At 45.3% G+C, this 20,825-nt stretch overlaps 1 protein-coding gene across 1 annotated transcript in view; it reads right to left on the bottom strand.

The window, feature by feature from the left end:
• Positions 1 to 14,567: 14,567 nt before the first annotated feature.
• BRINP1 (BMP/retinoic acid inducible neural specific 1) overlaps positions 14,568 to 20,825 on the bottom strand; it is a 92,146-nt gene continuing 85,888 nt past the window's right edge. Inside the window, exon 8 of the mRNA XM_037879957.2 lies at positions 14,568 to 16,202. Within this exon, the coding sequence (XP_037735885.1) occupies positions 15,062 to 16,202 (1,141 nt within the window). The 3' untranslated portion in view covers positions 14,568 to 15,061. The remainder of the gene's footprint in view (positions 16,203 to 20,825) is intronic.

Consider the following 20,825-nt stretch of genomic DNA (forward strand, 5'->3'; position numbering starts at 1 on the left):
CCTTCCTAAAAGATGCCAACGTCAATAGGAATTGAAGCTTTGCACCTTTCAGGAGGTACTCGGCACTTTTTAGGATCAGACCAGAGATAACCCGTAACTGCCGATAGTGGGGGGGGGAGGAGCTTGGGGGGGGGCAGATTGAGGGTAGCAGCTTCAGCAGATGTTACTGAGCACTCTCAGTCCATGTGAGCATGCTCAGCACAAGCCAAGCAACAACTCTGGGGGGTGGAGGCACGTGACCCTGCGTGCCCTCCCCCCGCCTGTCCCTTCTGGATCAGACACTGGAGAAGCAGCCTCTATCAGCCGCTATGGCTCATTCCCTCTCCCCAACTACAGTAGAAATCAATAATTAACACAATTAGAACAATAATTAATAATTGTAATAGCAAAAAATGAAACCAACCCCTAACCTCCTCTGGGTCAAGTGCCTGCTACAGGCGGGGTCTGCGGATGGGGCGGGGCTGCATTGTCACAGGCGTAGAACAGGAGCCTAGAGTGGTCTTGGGCTCCTAGGAGACCTGCAGATTTTCAGACTAAACCTAATTCATCCCTGGTTTACCTCCATCAGAATCATGTGTAACAAATCCCCATGCTGGAGGCAGAAGACAGTTATTATTAGAGCTGAAAAGGGGATAGTAGCATTACTCCCCCCCCCACCTCCCACCAATATCCCAAGCTGCTTTAATTATTATGCTCCCTATTTCTTATAGGGAACTTTTATCAGTAGACTTCTAAGCTCTTCACAATCTTTCTAATGTATTTATCCTCACAACATCCCTGTGAGGTATGGAAGTATTATCCCTGTTTTTTACAGATGGGGAAACAAAGGTTAAATGACTTGCCCAAGGTCACCCAAGAAAGCTGCAACAGAGGAGAGAATTGAACCTGAGTCTCCCACACACAAGGCCCTGACCACTGGACCACTACTTCAAGCCCACCTTAGTGAGGGGCCAGAACTAGAACCTTCATCTTTCAGGTCCCAAAATACTAGCCCTGATCAATTGAGCTAAAGGAGAACTCCCTCAGCTGGTGATGAATCTAAAAGATGGCTTACACAGATTTACCACCTCTGCATAACTATGCACCATTCCATTAATGAGAAAATATCTTAATACCAACTTTGCAGATGAAATCTCCATATGTACTTGTAGTATATGGAGACACAAAACAGATTAGAACTGGGGGGGGGGGGGGGGGGGAAGAGAGATTTTATTCCAGTACCCGTTCACATAAAAAACTAATCAGCCTCCATCTTGGGAAAACTTCTTTCCACTGCCAACCCCCACAGAGCCTTGTGACTTCTAACGGTACATAGCTATTCTCACATTGGCCACCTAGTGGCAATTAGCATAACAAAAATACAGACAACATTACAGTACGTCTCATAGATGGCACAATGTATACTATGCTTTTTCTAGTCTTAGTATTTCTATAATGGGTCAGATCCTCAGCTGGTGTAATTTGGCATAACTCTGCCAAGCTCTGCCAAATTATGTCAGCTGAGGATCTGACAGAAATATTTTTAAAGCCATTTTTAAAGGGCTAAATTCAACTACGTGAGTAGGCTGGAACTAATTCTACTTCAAGATGAGATTCCACTCACTGAGCTCCCCCAGAGGATGTCAAGTGACAAGACACTCAATCAGTGAAATATGAAAGAGCATTATAACACCCACAGAGCAACAGCTCATTGGCTGAAAGCACCTAAAAGTCAGTGCAATGTTATCTAGCAGCTTCGGAAAGCGGTTAACCCTTTCGTATCTCATTCATGTTCCTGATACGGTCTGCTGCCTCGAGTGCCCTATCCTTGTCATGCTGCCAGTGCTGTGTGTTGCCTCCAACTTCCCTTGGCGCTTGTTTCAGAACCAAGGAGCCTTTGCTCTTGGAACCATGCATAGGTGGGGGAGATGGGAATTGATTTTTCTTTCTTCAGAGGATCAAAGAAAAATAAAGAAGATGCCAAATAATAAATATTGGACTTTCAAACATGAGAAAGAGAAGGAGGAGCAGCAGCAGGGGGAACAAATCTCTTGGGATATCCTGCCGTCTGAATATACAATGTCTATTGCAAAGACGGGGTTGGGGATACAGTGTATAGAGATGTGGGTTTTACAAACAGAATCAACATGAAGACCTCTGGGAAATCACAGAATGTGTGTTTGCTTTATGGTTTGGCTAATATAAAATGTAATTTTTTTTTCCTTAAAGAAATTGATCCTTCTTCATTTTTTTAGGTTTCTTTTTCCATATTCCTGTCCTTCAGGTCCCCAGTTTGAATTATTCCTGTTTATGTGAAAGAGGCTGATAACACTCATCTCCTCTGTGTCTCTCAATAATTATAGGCCTCCCAGAAAAGTTGGTTTTACAGTGGAAATTTGATGAAGATTTTAAAAGATTTTATTAGAAAGGATTTGGCTCCCACACAATTATCGGCTGTAAAAGGTGCTTTGCCCACCTCCTCTCGGGAAAGTGCTATTGATCATTATACAAAAGGAAGACATTTGCACACAGAGAAAAGAAGTTGAGGCCTCATTGCCTTTTAAACTTTGATGATAAAATTGTACCTAAAGTGTCCCTTGATCACCTTAACTCCGCTGGTCTGCACTAATTAGGATGGAGCAAGCCGTACCTAGAGAGAGAAACACGGCTCATAATTCCACCTGTGCTGGGCAGAGCTTGGAACAAGGGAAAGATCCAATAGCTGATTTACAGAGTGAGCTTTGATTAAGAGGAACAACCTGATCCTTTTGTTTGCTGATTGCACCAGATACCTTATAAAGCTCTGGTACAGTCAACAAATCAGACACGCGCCTTTAAAAATAGCTGCCCTTTTAAAGTTGAGTTATAGTTTCGAAAGCCCTGCTTTAAAATATTCCATGGGATCATCATCCTGTTGCCGGTCCTAGAGAGATTAGTTTAATATCACTCCAAGAAGTATGGAGAGAATCATTTTGCTCTTGACTATCTGAGTCCGTCTCCTTAATTCATTAATTGTGTTTTGGTCCCAACCCAGATTGAGGCCCTATTGTGCCGGGCACTTATCGTATGCACCAGTACACAGTCCATCCTAAACCACATGAAACTTTCACCATTGAGCACTACCTAGGTCTTATTCCATAGTCAGGATACACATAAGGTGAAGTCCTGGCCCCTCTGAAGTCTGTTTTGCGGTATATTTTGAAATTTGAACTTTGCATTCCTATTTCAGTCAAAAGGCAATATCAAAATGTTGCAGAAAATAAATTTTGCTTTCCTACCATCTCTACTTGGGGATGTTAGGTGCACATTGCACCAACAATGCAGAGCAGGTCAGAATATGGCCCAATGCTTTTAAAGCATCAAAAAAGGCCAGCATGGATTCCCTCGTAGGCAGCCAAGTCAGTGCACAAGAGTGTACAGTGTGTTATGTGCTTTTTATAGTGACAGGATTCTTGGCATATGGTATTTTGGATGATATTTCAGTTTTATTTTGTACTTATCTGATGTCAGAAAAGTACATATTAAGTCTTCAAAAAAGGGGGGGGGGGTTAATCAGCTTATTATAGGCTTCCATGTATAATAAAGCATTTATCTGGCAGTAAACCCTGAATCCTAAAGGAGTTCATTGTAAAGTGACAGATTCAGGTCAGGGACGTTAATGAACAGCCGATTGATGTGTGACGCATAATGATTGGGGAAGATGGCGTTTCAGTTTTACAGAAGAACACCGGAACGTAGGAGTTGCCAGGCCCGATATCCTGCCACTGGTAGTGGCCAGTACCTGATGTTTCAGAGAAATAGGAAGTGTGAAGAGAAATGCCTTCCTTAACCCCCCTCCTCCACAGGATCAGCTTGCACCCTGGAGGCATGAGACCTGATTTCACTATATGACCTTAGCTCCTTTAGCTGTAAATGCAGAAAGGCAGGGAGGTCCATTGGATAAGGGGACTTAAAAAAGGAGATCTCTTTTTTTCCCCCACCTACAGCTCTTTAAGCAAGTTTCCCTCCCATTACATGTCTAGATTATATATTCCTTGGAGCAGGGATTGTCTCTCACTATGTGTATGTTGAGTGTCTATCACAATGAGTCCCAAAGGTTTGGTCCCCATAAACTCACTGACCTTTAATATCATTGACAGACCCCCTTATTTTTCCCATTTTACTGGGGCTGCTGCAAGATATTTATATGACACTGCCCTGGAAAACCACTCAGCTAGTGCAGAAGGCAGCTGCTCCTTTGTTAATGCTCTTCTAAGCGGCAACTTGAGGCAGAGACTTTGTTTTCTTACGTGTCCATACCGCACCTAGCACAACGGGGTCCTGGCCTACGACTGAGGTCCCTTGGTACTTCTGCAATACAAATAACCATAATGAAATTATTAGTAATACCATGCACATGCTCTGTAAACTTCACTGGCTACCAGCTTGTTTCTGGGTGCAATGCAAAGTGTCTGTCTTGGTCTATAAAGCCCTATATGCTTTGGGTCCTGGCTGCCTTGGAGTTTCATCTCGTTATGCACTGTCCCACCAGTTGAGATTAGCAGGGATACTCATGCTAACGGGCCCAATTTTAAACTCTGGGCTCTCGAGGCATAGGAATTCATTTAGGGCTCAGACCTACAAGGGGCTGAGCACTCTGGCCCTGACCTGGAAAAGCACTTAAGCATAGGCAGAACTCTCTGCTTTCCCTGTGCTTAAAGTTAAGCAGGTGCTTAATGCTTTGCTGGATTGGGGCCAGAGCGCTCAGCACCTTGCAGGCCTGAGCCCTGAAGTGATCCGCCTAAGCCCAATTATCTTGACTTTCAGAGCAAACTGCAGAGCTTTCTTATCTACATAGGCAATTTCCTGAGTGAGCTGTCGGCTTGCACTGAACTTTTTTCAGCAGTCTTCACCTCAGCAATGAAGGTGCATGTGAAACCACCACAGGGTGGGCAATGAAAATGATTAGGTTTCCACATGAAAAGAGATGGAAAACACTGGGACTGGTTTGTATATAGAGAAGAAATGAAGAAAGGTATATGGTACAGGTATACAAATCAATGAATGGCATAGAGAAGGCAAATTGGGTGCCCCATCTATTCTTTCTTGTTATTACAAGAAAAAGGGAATAGTCAATTAAAATGAAATACAACACATGTAAAACTGATTGAAGGAAAATTTCTTTTTTAAATAGTACATAATTAAACTGTAGAAATCACTGCCACAAGACAGCATTGAGGATAAGAAGTTAGCAGGATTCAAAATAGGCTGTGATGAGGTGTGCCAGGTGTTTGCTGTCCCTTGCCTGTGGCCCAGATGCCCTGGCACACCCCACTATCAGAAGGTGACCTGCTGTAAGGGAAGAGCAGCAAGTTTGGACCTCCAAGGGTTGCCTTGAGAGACTTCCCATGATCAGATGCTGGCAGAACCAAAGAGAGTTGGTCCTCCAGAGCCTAGAAGGGCTGGGTGCAGGTAGAAACCAATCCAGGCCCAGTAGGCTAAATTAAAAAATGGCTGGCTGCTTCTATCAGAGGCCAGTTCTGACTGAAGCAAGGACAGGGAAGTGTGTCTCTTTCAGTCCTAACTTGGCCAGGGTCAGGGCCCAACCTTGGGCAACGGGTCAGGGCCCAACCTTTACGACATTGGCCTTGGGTATCTATGAAAGGCTATTTTTTTTATGTTTTGGACTTCAAGTATCTGACCTAGGCATGTCTATGGACAGTGAGAGTATTCAAGCTACATCAGACAGGACATTATATTTAAGAAGAGATGTAAAACCCGCATGCTTCAGGGGATAAGCCAGCCACTAAATAAGAGGGGTTAGGAAGAAATACACTATGGGCAAGTAATTCCAAAATTGTCCTGTACAGAGTTTCCTGTGCCTTCCTCTGAGGCATCTATCATGGTAGACTGTCAGAAATATGATACTAGAAGACAGGCCAGTGGTTTGAGCTGGCATGGCAATTCCTTCATTCCTGTTTGTATAGAGTCCTTTTTTCCCCCCTAGTGTAGTTACTTTCAGTTTGTGATGGCTTTCAGTCATGTGTTTGTAAATACCCTTGATGAACAAATTAACTAATTAATTAGGCCAATAGTATGGAACAATTCTTCCTCAGACAAAAGGCTTGATCCTGCTCTCAAATGCACTGTTGTAAATTAGGATTTAACCCAGTTGAAATTAGTAGATTTTTCACTGGTGCAAGATCCAAATTAGAGCCATAATGAACAGAAATGAAACCTGGATCAAAATCCTGGGTTCAAACTCCATCTTAGCTTTCATGGGAGGGTCAGAATCCAAATCAAAACCCAGATTCAGGTCTTTGGCCCCTGCTTGGTTAATGAATCAAAACAAAACCCTGGATCCTAATGCCTTAAAGGAAAGGTTTCAAATCCAGGTCTGAATTTCGCAGTTTAGGGCATTCCTGACCCTCTGCATGACAAAATAATATTTAATTGGCGCCATGTCATTACTAAAAACATAGAGCCGCGTCCCAGCTTTAGTTACACCTCCATGCACTACAGTGCCTGGAGTTGTACTCCAGTAACCAGGTTGTAACTGAGTTCAAGGTTTGGTCCCCTATTTCCAAAAACAAAACTGGAATAAGTCTTTCTTTATTTGTTGCGAATTTCTGTTGTGTTTTCTCCCTCTACCAGAACCAGCAAAGACTTCCCCCGACCCCCAGCTCTTCAGTCCCTTGGGCAGGAGTCAGGATTGTAAATGAAAGTTTGGTTTGTCACAGGACTGCAACAGCAGCAATTAATGCCATGGCACAGCTCTTTGCTGCTTTCCATATGTTGCTAAGCAACTTGCTGGGAAATGGGACCGATCCTGACACCTGGGTTTGTCAGAGAAGGTAGATGAAAGCTTGCTGTCTTTTCAGAGTTTGGTCTTGGGGATTGAAGCACTGGATGGGGTCTGAAGACATGAAGGTTCCATTCCTGGCTTTGTGCAAACTCCCTGTGTATGATGGGCAAGCCACTTAATTGACCTCGTGTCCGTAGTCCCCACCTGCAAAATGGGGGTGATAACCCTTTGTTGGTCACGTCTGTCTAGACTGTAAACTCTTATGAATTATGCGACTGTATAGCCCTGAACTCCATTGTGGTCTCTAGGTGCTACTGTAATATAACAATAGTAAGAATCATTTCTGTCTGTCTGGACACACTTTGCATCTCTGCCTCTTGAATTTGCCAGCCCCCGGGTCCTTTAGCAGCACTTCCTCTCACGCCAGGGCCCCTTAGTTTGTCAACTTTCAGTTCCACTCCGTACAAACCGCTCTTCTATTTGCAGAGCTTAGCCACTGAGACATGTTTGTGCTCCTGAGCCCAGACTGGGCTTTTTTTCCCACTTCCAGAAACCAACCCTGTTGATGGTGTTGGTGCAGGGTGTTCAGAACATAGGTAGCCAAGCTACCAAAGAGGAGTGTGCATGTCACACATTTGCTCTGAAACTCTGATAAGAAAACTACTTCATTAGAGCTGGTTGAAAATCTGTGGATGAAACTAAAAGAAACTTTGAAATGTCAGAATTTCCCATGGAACAGAAATTCTATTTTGCAACCAATTGTACCCGTGATTTGTTCTCACATGCTGTTAACAGACCCCACACCTTCTTTTCCCTACTTAGTGAAAGTTACAGTGAATGACCAATTATTAATTAATAATGATTTTATTACTGTTATTCCATAACATACCCAGCAGCCATCTTTCCCACCTGGAACATTTAGGTAATAGATGGCACCAGACAGATTTCTACTCTCCATTACGTTTCTGGCCCTGATTCTCATTTTCACTCAGATATTTCACTACAATACTTGCATCAAAAGGTTTTCTGCCAAAAAATGGTCTTTTAATAAAAACGGAACATTTTTTGCCCCAAAAATTGTTGCCGCTGAAATTTTCCCATCTCTTGTGAAATTTTCTGTTTCTTTTTAACCAAGATTTTTATTATAATAGGTTTCCATTTTATTTATTTATTTTCTTTATTTATTGTTAGTGGAAACCCCATTTTCTTGCTGAAAACCTGAATTCTGGTAAATGAAAATTTTTGAACAGGACTACAATAAAAATTTTATTTAAAAAGAAATCTTAGAAAATTTCACAAAAAAGGAGAAAGGGGGCCAATTTGGACACTGCAAAGTGGAAAGAATTTTGAAATTTCAAGCATTTCTGTGAAATCCTTTTCTGATTGTTGACCAGATCCGGTTAAATTATATTTAAACCGACTTTAAGGCCCCCCCTTTACACTGGGCACAAAGATTATAGTTTCCCCCTAGTCTAAAGCCCATCCATGCTAACATGTCTTCAGATGAGTTGACTTGTGTCTTGTCAAGGTTTCTTGGTTGCATTAAGCTAACTCAACTGAGATAATACGATTGAAAAATACCTCCTGTTTTTCCTCAGTGCAACTGAGAACCTGGCCCTTGGCATATGAGAGATGGGTAGACTCATCTCTGACCTGAATTTACAATCTCACTGTTACTTCTTCTCTTTCTTCCCACTCCTTCCATTGCCCTGGGCAAGCTTGGTACCAGCCCCCTACACATGAAAGCCCCCTACAGCAAGAGCTTCCTTTTCTGACCAGTGCCATCCCTGATGACTATACACTAGTGGCCAGACCTCCCTCATCCGTGGTGTTCTCACTCCTTGAGCCACCTCCACCTTGGATTCCCCATCTCTTAAACTGCTGTTTGTGTTTTTGAGAGAGAAAGGGAGGAGGGAGTGAGACAGGGATGAAAGAAGTAAGACAGACAGGAAGAGAGAGAGAGATGGGTAAAGAGGAAGACTACAGGGAGAAAAGGAGGAAATGGGATGAGCCTAGTGCCAAGGGACCATGTGGACTGACCTCTGACCTATGCACTGGGACAATTTACATGGCAAGAACTTTATAACCCAGAACAATGGATGAATTCCCAGGCGGGCAGATGATGAGAAAAAACTCCTGGTCCCTGAACAACTCCTTCGATGGGTGAAATTAGATACCATGCCTCAAACACCCAGTGTTTCCATGACTTCTTTGTAAATGGAAGGTGCTGAGTTTTGGTCCCTGACATCAAATGGCCTGGGTCAAATCCCGGTCTGGGTGAAGTCAATGAGAGTAGGATCTGGACCACAGCTATTGCATGGCTCCTCTGTGCATGGGGGACTCTGGACTGGAAGGTTTTTGAGGAAGTATCTCTGGTTGGGTGTGTATCCCCATGCGTCTCCATTTCTTCCCAAGTACCAGTCCAGCCCAGGCTGAAAAAGACTGAGGGTTCACCACCCTGCTATAATCCACTGGTGGTCTAAATCCAGCCCACAGCCAACAGGAGCCCACATCATAAAACCCATGGGGCATTAACTGGAATCCTTGCTGGCACTCAGCTGAGAGGCCAACGATGGAATGGAGCATGGAGACTGACCATCCGTCTCACCCTGACAGGTCAGGATTCAGGCACGTTGGCAGGCTAGCGTGTGGGGAAGTTTGTATGGTTGCTGCCCAGACAGAACCTTATCTTCGGTGCATAAACAAGAGGTTTTTTGGGCATTCAATATAACACTCTACTAGAACAAAGCTCACTCAGAAAATAAGTCAGGAGAAAGTGGCCCTACTGATTACATTTTCTGTTCCTGACCTAAAGCCTCTATTTCTGAATGCTGCCCCAGATATTCAAGGGGCATGTGCTGGTTTGGTTTCCTAAGAGAGCTGGTTGATGTTTTTCACACAGAAATGGGAGGGGAAGGGTGCTTACATTTTTTTAAATGGCCCTTTCTGAAGCACCAACCTTTTTATCAAAACGTCTCAGCATTATCAAAACTCTCTGGGACGGAGGTTGTGAAATTTCCCGTTATATTTTTTTTCACTGATTTTTCCATTTAAATCATTTCCCACTTTTTAAAAAAAAAAATCTGTTTTTTGGTACAAAAAGGCAGTTTTTTGATAAAGAAAAAAAATGAAAAAGATGATTGGCAAAAAATTATGGCAGAAACTGTTAGGGAAACCAATAAATGGGTCCATGTTGAGCCTTGCACAACTCTGAAATGTAATGAAATTATTTTCCAATTTATTTCCTAATCCTCCACCTTCCAGCTGGACGCATTCCAGATCAACCCTCGTGCGTCTCAGCTTTCAGGCACCAGGCAGCAGTGTCTATGGCCTGTGCCATTTTTCCTTTTTCAGCAACCACCAAGGGGTGGATTCATCAAGAAAAATGCATTAGTGTGAGACAGGAGTAAACAGCTTGCGTCACTTTTCTAGTAGCGGGAGTGGAGAATTAGCTGATGGTCCCCTGTGCACCAGGCACCATCTGCAGAATGCTCTAGTAAGTGGTTTTCGGCAAGTGGGTGAAAGGAGCGGCTTGTTTGTGATGGCAGTGAAACACAGCACTTAAGACCAGCGCAGCTGTCACAAGGACATGCACATACAAATTGTCCTGAAGGTGGATGATGGCTCAGTAGGTAGGAATGAAGGGTGGTAACTGAACAATAAACTCCTATTCCTCTCTCAGATTTCCTGGACCCTTTGAGGGAGAGAAGGTTCCATCATTGGCGTCCAGGGGGAAAACCGGCCACTGGGCCTGGGAGCAAGAGCACCAAGGGACATTGGCATCAGAGCCCTGGTATCAGCTCAGCCACACAAGAACCAGCATTATGCACCCAGCTACTAAGAGCCCCACTCTCATGGTTTGTGCCTGATCCTGACCCCACTGAAGTCAATGGCAAAACAGCTAGTGACTTAAACAGCAGCAGGCCCCTTGCACACATTTTACAGGAATAAAATTGGACACTGGCAGGAAGGTTTCCACCCTGTGTTCCCTGCTCTCACTCTCCCTCATCCATCCGTTCTTACCCCAGCTTTGCAAAAAGCTGCTTTGCTCCAGGTCTTATGCCTTGCTCCGGTTGCCCTTGAAATTGCTGAGGGGAGACTGGCTGGCGCGGTGACGAGGGTCATGTCCTTTGCCTCTCGTGAGGGCAGAGATGTGAAGGTCCAGACTCTTCCCGGTGATTTCATTTGATAGCTAATTAATGGCCTCCCCTCGTTTCCATGGCAACCCCCTGCTTCGCTCCGAGCCCTGATCCAAACGGGCATTCTGCGCGCTCCCCGTGCCTGAGCATCAGCATATGAATGAGACCTGCTGACGTTACCCGCTTGCCGCCACATCAGGCTGGCAAGGCTGTAATTGAATTTACAAAGTTTCCCAGCAAGCTTGTGGCAGATCCTCCCCTCTGTCCAGGAGCAATGGGTTTCAGCAGTGCTCTCCCCACCCCCCACGCCCCCACCCATTGCTGGAGGGAGCGTAACGAGGACCCATCAAGCTTGGTCCCTTCCATGGTTTGCCTCCGAGAAGGGGAGGTTTTGCTTTGGTTTTTACTTTGGATCCCTATTGTAATACAAGGGAAAATTAAGCACTAGGGAATATATTGTAAGGGGCAATCCTGCACTGTGCTCAATGGAGAGGCTAGACTAGATGTAGGCTTAAAGCTTGGCCCCTAATTCCCTACAGTGAAGGGAGAGGTAGCTGAGGATATGGCTACAACAATGTCACACTTGTGCAGTCAGACACGTTGGGTGCGTCTAGTTTTCTGGGTGGAGGGACCTTCTGGAGTACCCCTATTTCTTCCCCATTAGTGACCCTTCCCTCCTAGACCTTGTGTCATGGTGAGCCTACTTCCGGCCAAGGAATGGGGGTTGGACATGGTTCTCTCCAAAGCCAATCAGTTCTGCTTTGAGTACTGATTTGGGCCCCTCAAGAGGGATACAGGACACTTTCTCCCTCTGCCACCACCTAGGAGATGTGACATGCCTCTACACCTTTCACAGCTTGCAGAGCAAAGGACCTAAACATGGGCCAGTACAACCAGCTTTCCCTGGGCGCTGGATGAGATTGTCATATGTGCTTCTTCATGGAGCATATGGAGCTGAATAGAGGAAACAGAGAGCACAAAACACTGTACAAAACCAGGCACAATTTCCCATTAGTAAAACAGAGCATGAAATCTTCCTTGCTGCATAAACAGTGCCTGCCCCTGGACCCACCTGCCCTAGGAGAGCAAAACATGGTGCAAGTGCCACCTCTATCAATTCTTCTCTCATGAACCCAACCTGTGTTTATTTCTTTTTCTTGTGAATCTGAGACTTGGTTTAAGCCCAATATGTTGGCTGAGCTACCAGAGAGTTGTAATTTTTTTTATCCTGAAGGACAAAATAATTGATCCACAACATTTTGTCTTCATTTCACGATGCAATGACACCCTGCCATGTTGCGACATCATTCCGTGTTGACGCCAGACAAAGATTCCACACTGTATTGATGTGGCATTGCATAATGATACCATGTAATAACATCATGCCTCATTAAATAAGTTTTGGACACCAAGGGGTGTCTATGTTAGACTTTTTTCCAAATAAAACTTTCCTTTTTTGCTACCCAGGATCCAACTTCAACAGTAGTAGCAATTGCTGAAGTGCTAGTGGTCATCAGTGACTGACATTTTAACCCTTGAGTTCTCTAAATTTGCTTAGAGCAGGTCTAGAAAACAATGATTGAAAACTCTGGTGGCTGCCAGTGCCATGTCTACGCTAAAGTTCCCACTTTGGTACCACCAGTTTCAGCCTAATGTAAATAAAACTACAGAGATCGAGCACCCCAGGAAGTCAATAGGAGATGTATGTATGTCCTAACTGTTCTGCAAACACAGGACGGGCTTTGGAAAAATGGGTCTGTTGATGGATTTCTGGTTGAGTGGCAACTCCTCTTGCTATTGATGACTAGACCTGGGTGAATAATTCATAAGGAATAATTATCTGATGAATTTCATTTCTTTTTCTGATAGCAAATTTCACTATTCCAGATTATACACCAAATCATATCAGTGAATCCTTCTTGGTCTGTAGGTTGTTCAAGAACAATATTTGGTATTTTAAATGTATTACTATCATTCTTAACTTTCAACTCTTTTGATTGGTCGGGTAGATTACATGGTATGTTCCTGATCCTTGACTTGGTGGATGTAATTTTTAGAAACACAGTTTCCACTGCAAATACTCATAATTCCAAATGTGAAATTTGCTTCTTATGAATACTCTCCATTATTTGCTTAAAAATGACTGCTTTCTAATGTGAGCATGTTCCCTGGCAGGTATGGGCATGGAAACAAACACAAGAGATGTCACAAATCTAACTGACTCCCCATCATACACACAGCTTGGGCTGACTGCAGGATTTTACTCTTTCTTCTCTTGGTAGCAGCTCAGAGTAGTTTGGTTATAGCCTCTCCCTAGCTAGTTTGTTTGTGGGTTTCTCTAAATGAGTGTATGTTTCTTTCAAGGTTAGCTAATCCTCTCCCCTCCACTTTGGTGCACAGTAGAGATGAGCCTGAACCAAAACACTGCAAACTGAACTCTGAGTCTGAATCCAGATTTAATTGTCCAACTTGATGCCTGGTGTCAATGCACTCCATGGATAAAATTTTCAGAAACACCTACGTTACAAAATTTAACCCCATATCTTTGCTGTGGGCCTATCCAAAACCGTAGATCCAAACACTTCTGAATTTCAGGGTTCAGGGTCCAAATCTGAACTTTTTTGAGCTGAAATATTAAAACACAAAGCAGCTCAGGAACCACGGTTTAGGTTCAGGTCTGTCTCTAGGTCTCAACTCCAGCTTGTTCGAAGATACTGCTTTATTGCCTAAAGTGACTAGGTCAAGTAGCTGTATTTCTCCTGTTAGGCACTACACCGCCTTATTTTTTGGTGATTCCTCACCAAAACCTGTTGAAATCAGTCTCCCCCACCCCATCTTCAGTGGGTTGTGGATTGTGCCCTGAGTCTTCAATTATCTGCTGTATGGGATTTTTGAAAAACAATAGAAATATATATTCCCAGTGCAAAACTTTACCCAGCCTAGTTACATTTTGATAATTCAACCTATTTTACTTCTGTTTTGCTGTTGTGATTTTGGGAGATTGGTCTGTTCTGTTCTTCTTCTTCTTCTCCTTTTTTTCAAATGTTGTGGTCACTTTGATGACAGTTTGCAACAATCTGTCTCTTTCTTAAGGGGCAAAGAGTTTAGTGTCTGCAGATGAAACCTGGATATTGTTTGTAGAGAGAAGGGGGGACAAAAAAGGGACTGTGTATGTTTGTGTGTGCGCACGTGTGTATATAGTATATGTGAAAAAAACTCAACTTGTATATTTTCCAAAGTGACTAATGATTTTGAGTGTCTCTGTTCTTTGGTGCTTGACTTGAGACACTTGCATTTGTGTAGCTGCAGTTGTATAGCTGGGGTAAATTGTCATAGATCCATTGACTCCAATGGAGCTTTGATCAATGGTGTCAATGGAGCTCTGATCATTTAGCTCAGCTGGGGATTTGCCCCAGTAGAGGTCCTGGTCCTTCAAAGGGGCTGATTTTCAGACAGTGCTGAGCACCGGCCCACTGGTAAGATGTTTCAAGTTGGGCGCCCGAAGATGGAGACACCCCAATTCCTAGTCTCTTTGGAAAATGTAGTCCTTCCCGCCTCCTTGTGCATGCAAGCCACAGCTATTACTCTCAAAGGACTGCCATCACCTCCCTTCCAGAGACAAAGTTCATCACAGGAGGGATGAATAATTAAACATCAAGCTGGTATAAACCTCAACAGAAGAAATATCTTTTATCTTTTGACCATTTACTCCCACTAGAAATAATGGCAGTTCTTTTACATTTAAATATAATTCTTGGTTGGTTGGTTTGTCTTGGCACCTGCATAGCAGAAATCTTTACAATTCATTACAGAAACGTCCCTCCCCCAGCTCTGATCCTCCTTCGGATTTATTTTTGCAGCACCTGAGTCCTAACAAGCAACACCCTCAAGGTCGAGAGAGAGTAAGATGTGACCCATTTATGATGGATTATAGAAATAACAAACATGCCTGGCAGTTTTATACAGCTGCTAGAACGGGTTTAGTTTCCAACAAATGAAGAATTTCCTCTTTCCCCCCCCTTTTTTTCCGTATATTAATTACATTTTACAAATTTTCTTTTCTTTTCTTTCCCCTTTCCTTGTTTCCTTTTTCTTTTCCTTTTTTTTTTTTTATACAGCGAAAGGATCAGTTACTGATGTGTCCACAGAAGAGTCTGGGTTAGCAGAGTTTGGCTGTCATCTGGTCCGACTGTTTGAGGATCTCGGTGTTGTACAGGTCTAGTGCATGGTTCACGCGGATGATCTCGCTGTTGGTCAGTTTCAGGCGGTGCTTGAGCATACAGGAGAACAGATCCAGCTGGGGCTTACCCGGCGCCACGGGGGGGGCCAGTCTGTTGATTCGGTCCCGAATGTCCAGCAGCAGGAGCATGACGGAGGACGAGGAGTAGAACTGCCCACCTTGGGTGTACGACTGGTTGACCTGCTGCACAGCACTGCGCAGCAGGTCGGCGTTGAAACGCAGGCTGTAGCCGTAGACCTGCACGTCCGAGATCTTGATGTAGAACTGACGCTTGCTGGGGTCAGAGAGGTCCACGGGCCCTTGGCCCGTCTCGTTGCGCAGCAGGGAGGGCAGCCGAGTCCGGCTGCGTAGGTAGATGTGGACAGTCTCAAAAAAGGTTTTCCATCGGTTGCCCAGCAGCAAGGTCCAGTTGTAGCACTGGCTGTTCTGGAGGCGGATTTTCTCCCAGCGCGGGTAGCCGAATTCCCCAAAGGGCATGTTCCAGCCCTCCGAGTGGCTCCCGCTGAAGGGGTTGACGTAGACAAAGAACATAGGGTCCAGGCTGCTGTTGCGCATCTGGCATAGGCGCATGGAGATGCCGATCACCATGTGGATAAAGTCCATCCGGTTCTTGTTGCTCTTCAGGGTGAGGGACATGCGCTTGCGCCACCTGGGGTCGAAGAAGGTGTCCAGGCGGATCTCGTTGCTGATGAAGGTGGTGTGCACGTAGAGGCGCGAGTCCATTTTCTGCAGCAGATACTTCAGCTCCAGATCCTGGAAATCCAAGTCTGTCTCAAAGCTGATGAACTGCTCACTGCGCTCCGAGTCCACGTTCTGCGGCTCGCAGCGGCCCCGGTACAGCTTGTAGCCCTTGTTGCACGAGCCGCAGAGGGAGATGTTGGCCAGACTACACATGGCGCAGCTGTTGTTGCCCCCGATGATGCACGGGATGGGGCGCTGGCACAGGGTGGTGCTGCCGTGGCACACGCAGCTCCGTTGGCTCTCCAGGAAGGTCCCCCAGAACCCATTCTCGTTGCAGTAGAGCAGGGACTGAACCCGGGTAAGCCACTGCTGTATTGTCCTGCAAACAGGAAAACAAGAGCTTTAGCCTCAAGGCTACAGATGGGCTCTTACAATTGAAGCTGCGCCCCTATTAAGGGTGGGGAGGCAGGGTTTCAGAAGCTGCGTGTTCTGGTGTCTGGCATTTGATACATTCTGGTCCAATCTCCTTCCAGGTGGAGAATTAGCCTCCTCCTCCACTGGAGGATAAATGCCCTTTAAGAAATAGCTCTGGGGCAGATTCCCTATCCTGCATCACTCCCTTTGCGCTGCACAGACCATGCAGAAGAAAGACCAGCTGGCCTCAGTTTCTTGCTGGGGGTTCACCAGTGCCCATGAGTCATTAGTGGGAGTGGAACTGACAAACCCAACAAGGGGTTGCAGGGAAAGGCCCCTTTGACTATCCCCAGCTGGCAGCTGGTTCCTTGGGGATCATTACCAACTGCTGCAGGTTATAACAGCTTCTCTAGGCTGAGACTGGGCAGTGACTCAGGGCATCCTCCTAACCAGCCCCTTGCTATCCCTCCCTTTTCAAAAAAAAAAAAAAAGAGCTCACAATGTAATGAGCCAAACCCCTCTGGACCCTTGATCAGCTGATGGTGCACAGGTGAGTGATGCCAGAAAAGAAGCCAGAGGCTTGGGTGTGTGGTCATAGTCCTGCTGTAATGCCCTCATCCTTAAGTGCCCACAGTTTCAGTGCCTGCCCCTATTACTCCATATTGCAGTACCCTCAGTTCATAACTAGCCACTACTGGCCACAGGGACCTCCTCTTTCTAACTGTCCCCCCACCCCATAGTGCTATATAGATACAACAGCCTCCATGTATTCCACCCTGGAATCCCCCTTAATGACCAAGACCATAACCCCATATATGGCTTCTCCAACACCCCGTAATGTTGTCTTTCTGACTGACCACCGCTTAGTACCTCCTTTCCAACCAGCCCTCCCCAGAACTCCTTGCGCAGCTGCCCCTCCCCCCTCACTAATGAATACTTCATTGTTTCCTCTGGGCAAAAAACGTTCTTGATTGGGCTGTAGTGAGAGGACTGGCTAATGACAAATTAGGATTCAGTCCCTGCAGAACAGGAGGAGTGATTATGGACAGAGGCTCTCAGAGCTGGATTAGTGAAATTCATGGCACCTGCATAGCCTGACCGCTGAAGAATCATTAAGCCGTGAGCTGTATCAAAGAAGGCATTAAATGATACAGCAGCAAAGAACAGCAAAAGGACTCAAGGAAGAGAAGAGAAGAGAAGGGAGGGGTGAGGGAGAGAGGGGTGGAGGAGACAGAGAAATGGAAGGGAAGATATAAATAAGGAAGAGGGGAGAGATGTGGAAAAGAATTAGAAGCAGAGAGGGAAGGAGGGAGAGGTTAAGGAGGAGTGTGAAATAAAACAGAGGAGAGAAAAGGCAAATGGAAAGAGAGAAACTGTCAAAAGGAGAAAAAGAAGGGGGGTAGAAAAGAGAACCATGCAAGGGGGGTGGGGATATAAAGCAGAAAGAAACTGAGTGAAAGGCTCAAACTGAGAGGGACAGGGAAGCGAAATGATTTAATAGGAAAATGCTGAAGGCTGAGAAGTGTGAAGGGACCATTAGCACATTCCTCACTTGGCATGAAGCTGCCAGGGTCTCTCCCCACCATAACAGCTAACCAGAACTGTCCTGAGAGAGGGAAAAGGCAGAGAGAGGCTAGGGAACTTGGAAACAAGACACTGACATCTAATAAATGTCACTTTCTTGTCCTGACTGGAAAGTAGGACACTATGCTCGAGTCAGGGAAGGAGTCAGCATCCATGTCCCCCTTGTCCTGAAGTGCTCTAACCACTTGACCCCCTGACTACAATATAGGTGGATCACCTTCCCCTCAAGGGAAGCACAATTCATTGCTTCTGCTGTACATGGCGATCTAAATATAAAACTGCAGCATTAGAGCATGTGCATGGGAAATAAAACAACCCGCCCATCTGCCAAATCGTTTTTTTGTCTGCCTGGGTGAAAGGCTCATTGATGAAGCACGAGGCTCCTGTGATGGAACTCCCTGCTCAATGGCAACAATGGGAAATCACAGGTTGCCAGGCTCACAGCAGCTATGGTGTCTTAAAGAGACATTCCAAGCTCCCACCTACACTGCAATTTCCACCGTGACAGTTATAACAGAGGAGCCCATGGGCAGCAAGATGAACTCAGGGATGAGGCACCGGAATGGGGCTTGAAAGACAAGGGTTCAAGTCTTGGCTCTGTCATATCATCTCTTTGCATCTCCGTTCCCTGTCTGTACCGTGGGGGTATTCCTTCCCTAGGCTTGCTGGGAGAACACATTTATTGCTCTTCACAAGGGACCGGGGACATACAGATGGAAAGCGGATGTGTTTTGTGTCCTGAATTGTGTCCCGGCTCTGTGCTACAGGTGGGGCAAGGCCCCAGGGAGTGACCCTTTTGGGAACAGGCAAAGGAAAGCGAATCCGATCCAGGTTTTACACTGACCCCAGTGCACAGCTGGCTTCACCAGCTCTGTGCTGCCCTCTGAGGACTCCTGGTGTAGGGAGCATTCCAGGCTAGGGGTATGGCGAGAGTGTTCTTCTGCCCAGCAATTCTGTGTGCGTGCAGTGCCGTAAGCTGTCTCCCCTCTGCCCTTGCACTGGTCTCCGTGCCAGAAGAGGGATGATGCTGATCTGTCTCGAGTAACGCTCGTAGGCATATATCTTGCTATGGAGACGCATTGGTGTGGTAGGAGCTGGGGACACATCCTGCAATAAAGCGGCACTGGCAGTGATGGCCGCTCAGCCCCACAGAGCAGGAAGAAATTTGCCCACTGGAGAAGAAGCTGAAACCAGCCTCTTGGCAGGTTGGTAAAGAGTAACTGGCTGAGTGAATTTGATCTGGCAATGAAGAGAGAGGCAAGGGGCTTCTGCTGAAGCTAAGTATCAATGACTCCCCAGCTCCAGTGATACCCATCACGCAGCACGAGCCACTAACACATGAGTAAGGAAGAGGAATTGAGAGGCCAAAGGGCTGCACGGACATAGGAACAATGCCAGGGCTATGGGTGAGAATATAGCTTATGTAGTGGGTGTATGTGTATAGGTGGGGTTCATTGCAAGTTGATTGGGCAGTTATGGTGTTTGTAGAGTAACACATGCACTCACACTATGTGTCAACATAAATTTCATACTATGTCTCTGGGTTTTGTAAATATATAAACACATACACTGTACATAGACTTAAATAACCACCATGCACACTCTTATATTCAAATAATAGAAAGAAATACACTACACATGATTTAACAGCTACATATGCCTATACCTTAACATCAGGGGCCCGTTTTAGCTCTGGTGTAAGCACAACTCTATTGATTTCCTTATGCCAGGCCTGAATTTGGCCTTCCATGTGCATCATGCACTCAAAGATTCCCTGTGCACATAAATATATGGCCTGATTCTCTTCTCCTTTACACTGGGTTTACATGGAGGTAACTCCACTGACTTAATTAGCATTGCAGTGATGTAAAGCTGGTGGAACAGAATGTGGGATGAGGCCCTTTGTGTCTAATTCTGAGCTCACTTACACGGGTGTAAATCAGGAGTAACTCCACTGAAGTCAGTGGAATTAGATTGCTGTCAAACCACTCTAGTGAGTGCAAGAGACTAAGAGGGGCAGGAGGTTGGTTATGTGTGACCAAGCACATTTCAGAAGATGATCTACATGGATATTCGTCTGGGCTGCAAATGGCTCACTGCAATGAAAAGCCCAGTTTATAGCTGCCACACACACACACACAAGATAAACAGAAATAAGCCAGAATAGTAAGAGTTGACCTGATAGGAATTAGAGACATACGACAGTGATCTGATTCTGTAATTGCCATTGTGTGGGGAACAGGCCTATGTCCTAGTCCAGCCTCGATGCTGTTTGGATTGTACAAATGCAGACTGCCCTTCTTCCCACCCACTCTTTCTCTGAGCATCCCGTCCAAGAGGAGGCTGTGAAGAACAGGAAAGGCATCTCAGCCAAGATCTGGAAACTAGCAATTTTCCTCTTCCCCAAATCAGCATTATGAAGCGGTAATGGGAAGGGAGCAGATGATGGTATAGTGTTTTTTCTGTGTCTCAGCAGTACGGAGATGCAAGCAGGACAGGGGAAAAAATACCATCTGCTGATGGCTGCAGATATATAGATAGATAAATAAATAAAATAAGAAGCAAAACCCAGAGCGTGCCTAGGGACAATCTATAGACATGAAAGAAAGAGGTACAATGAGAGAGAGAGATTGGATAGATAGATGTAGAAACAATCAAGAAAGACAGACACCATCTGAAAGCAAATGTCAGAGGAAACCAATATGTTTTGGATGGGTGTCTCTTGCTCCCTCCCCCCCAAAAGGTTAGAAGTGGGGATTAAATTTCCATGTTTTTTTGTTGTCAGATTCAAACAATCCCTCTGCAATGCTGTGAACACTAAACACATTGTGCTGGCACATTAGAACCAGAAAATGAGAGGGACAATAAACTGACTCGTCTAGTGCTTGCTCTTCAAGCCCTGTGAAATGCAAAATACAAACTACTCACAACATGCATGGTGCATGCATTAGCTCTTTACATTTCTGTCAGTTCTGTCTATTTGTGTCACCTGGCTGCAGTTGAG

This window comes from Chelonia mydas, chromosome 16 (assembly GCF_015237465.2).
Source record: "Chelonia mydas isolate rCheMyd1 chromosome 16, rCheMyd1.pri.v2, whole genome shotgun sequence".
NCBI classification, from domain to species: Eukaryota; Metazoa; Chordata; order Testudines; family Cheloniidae; genus Chelonia; species Chelonia mydas.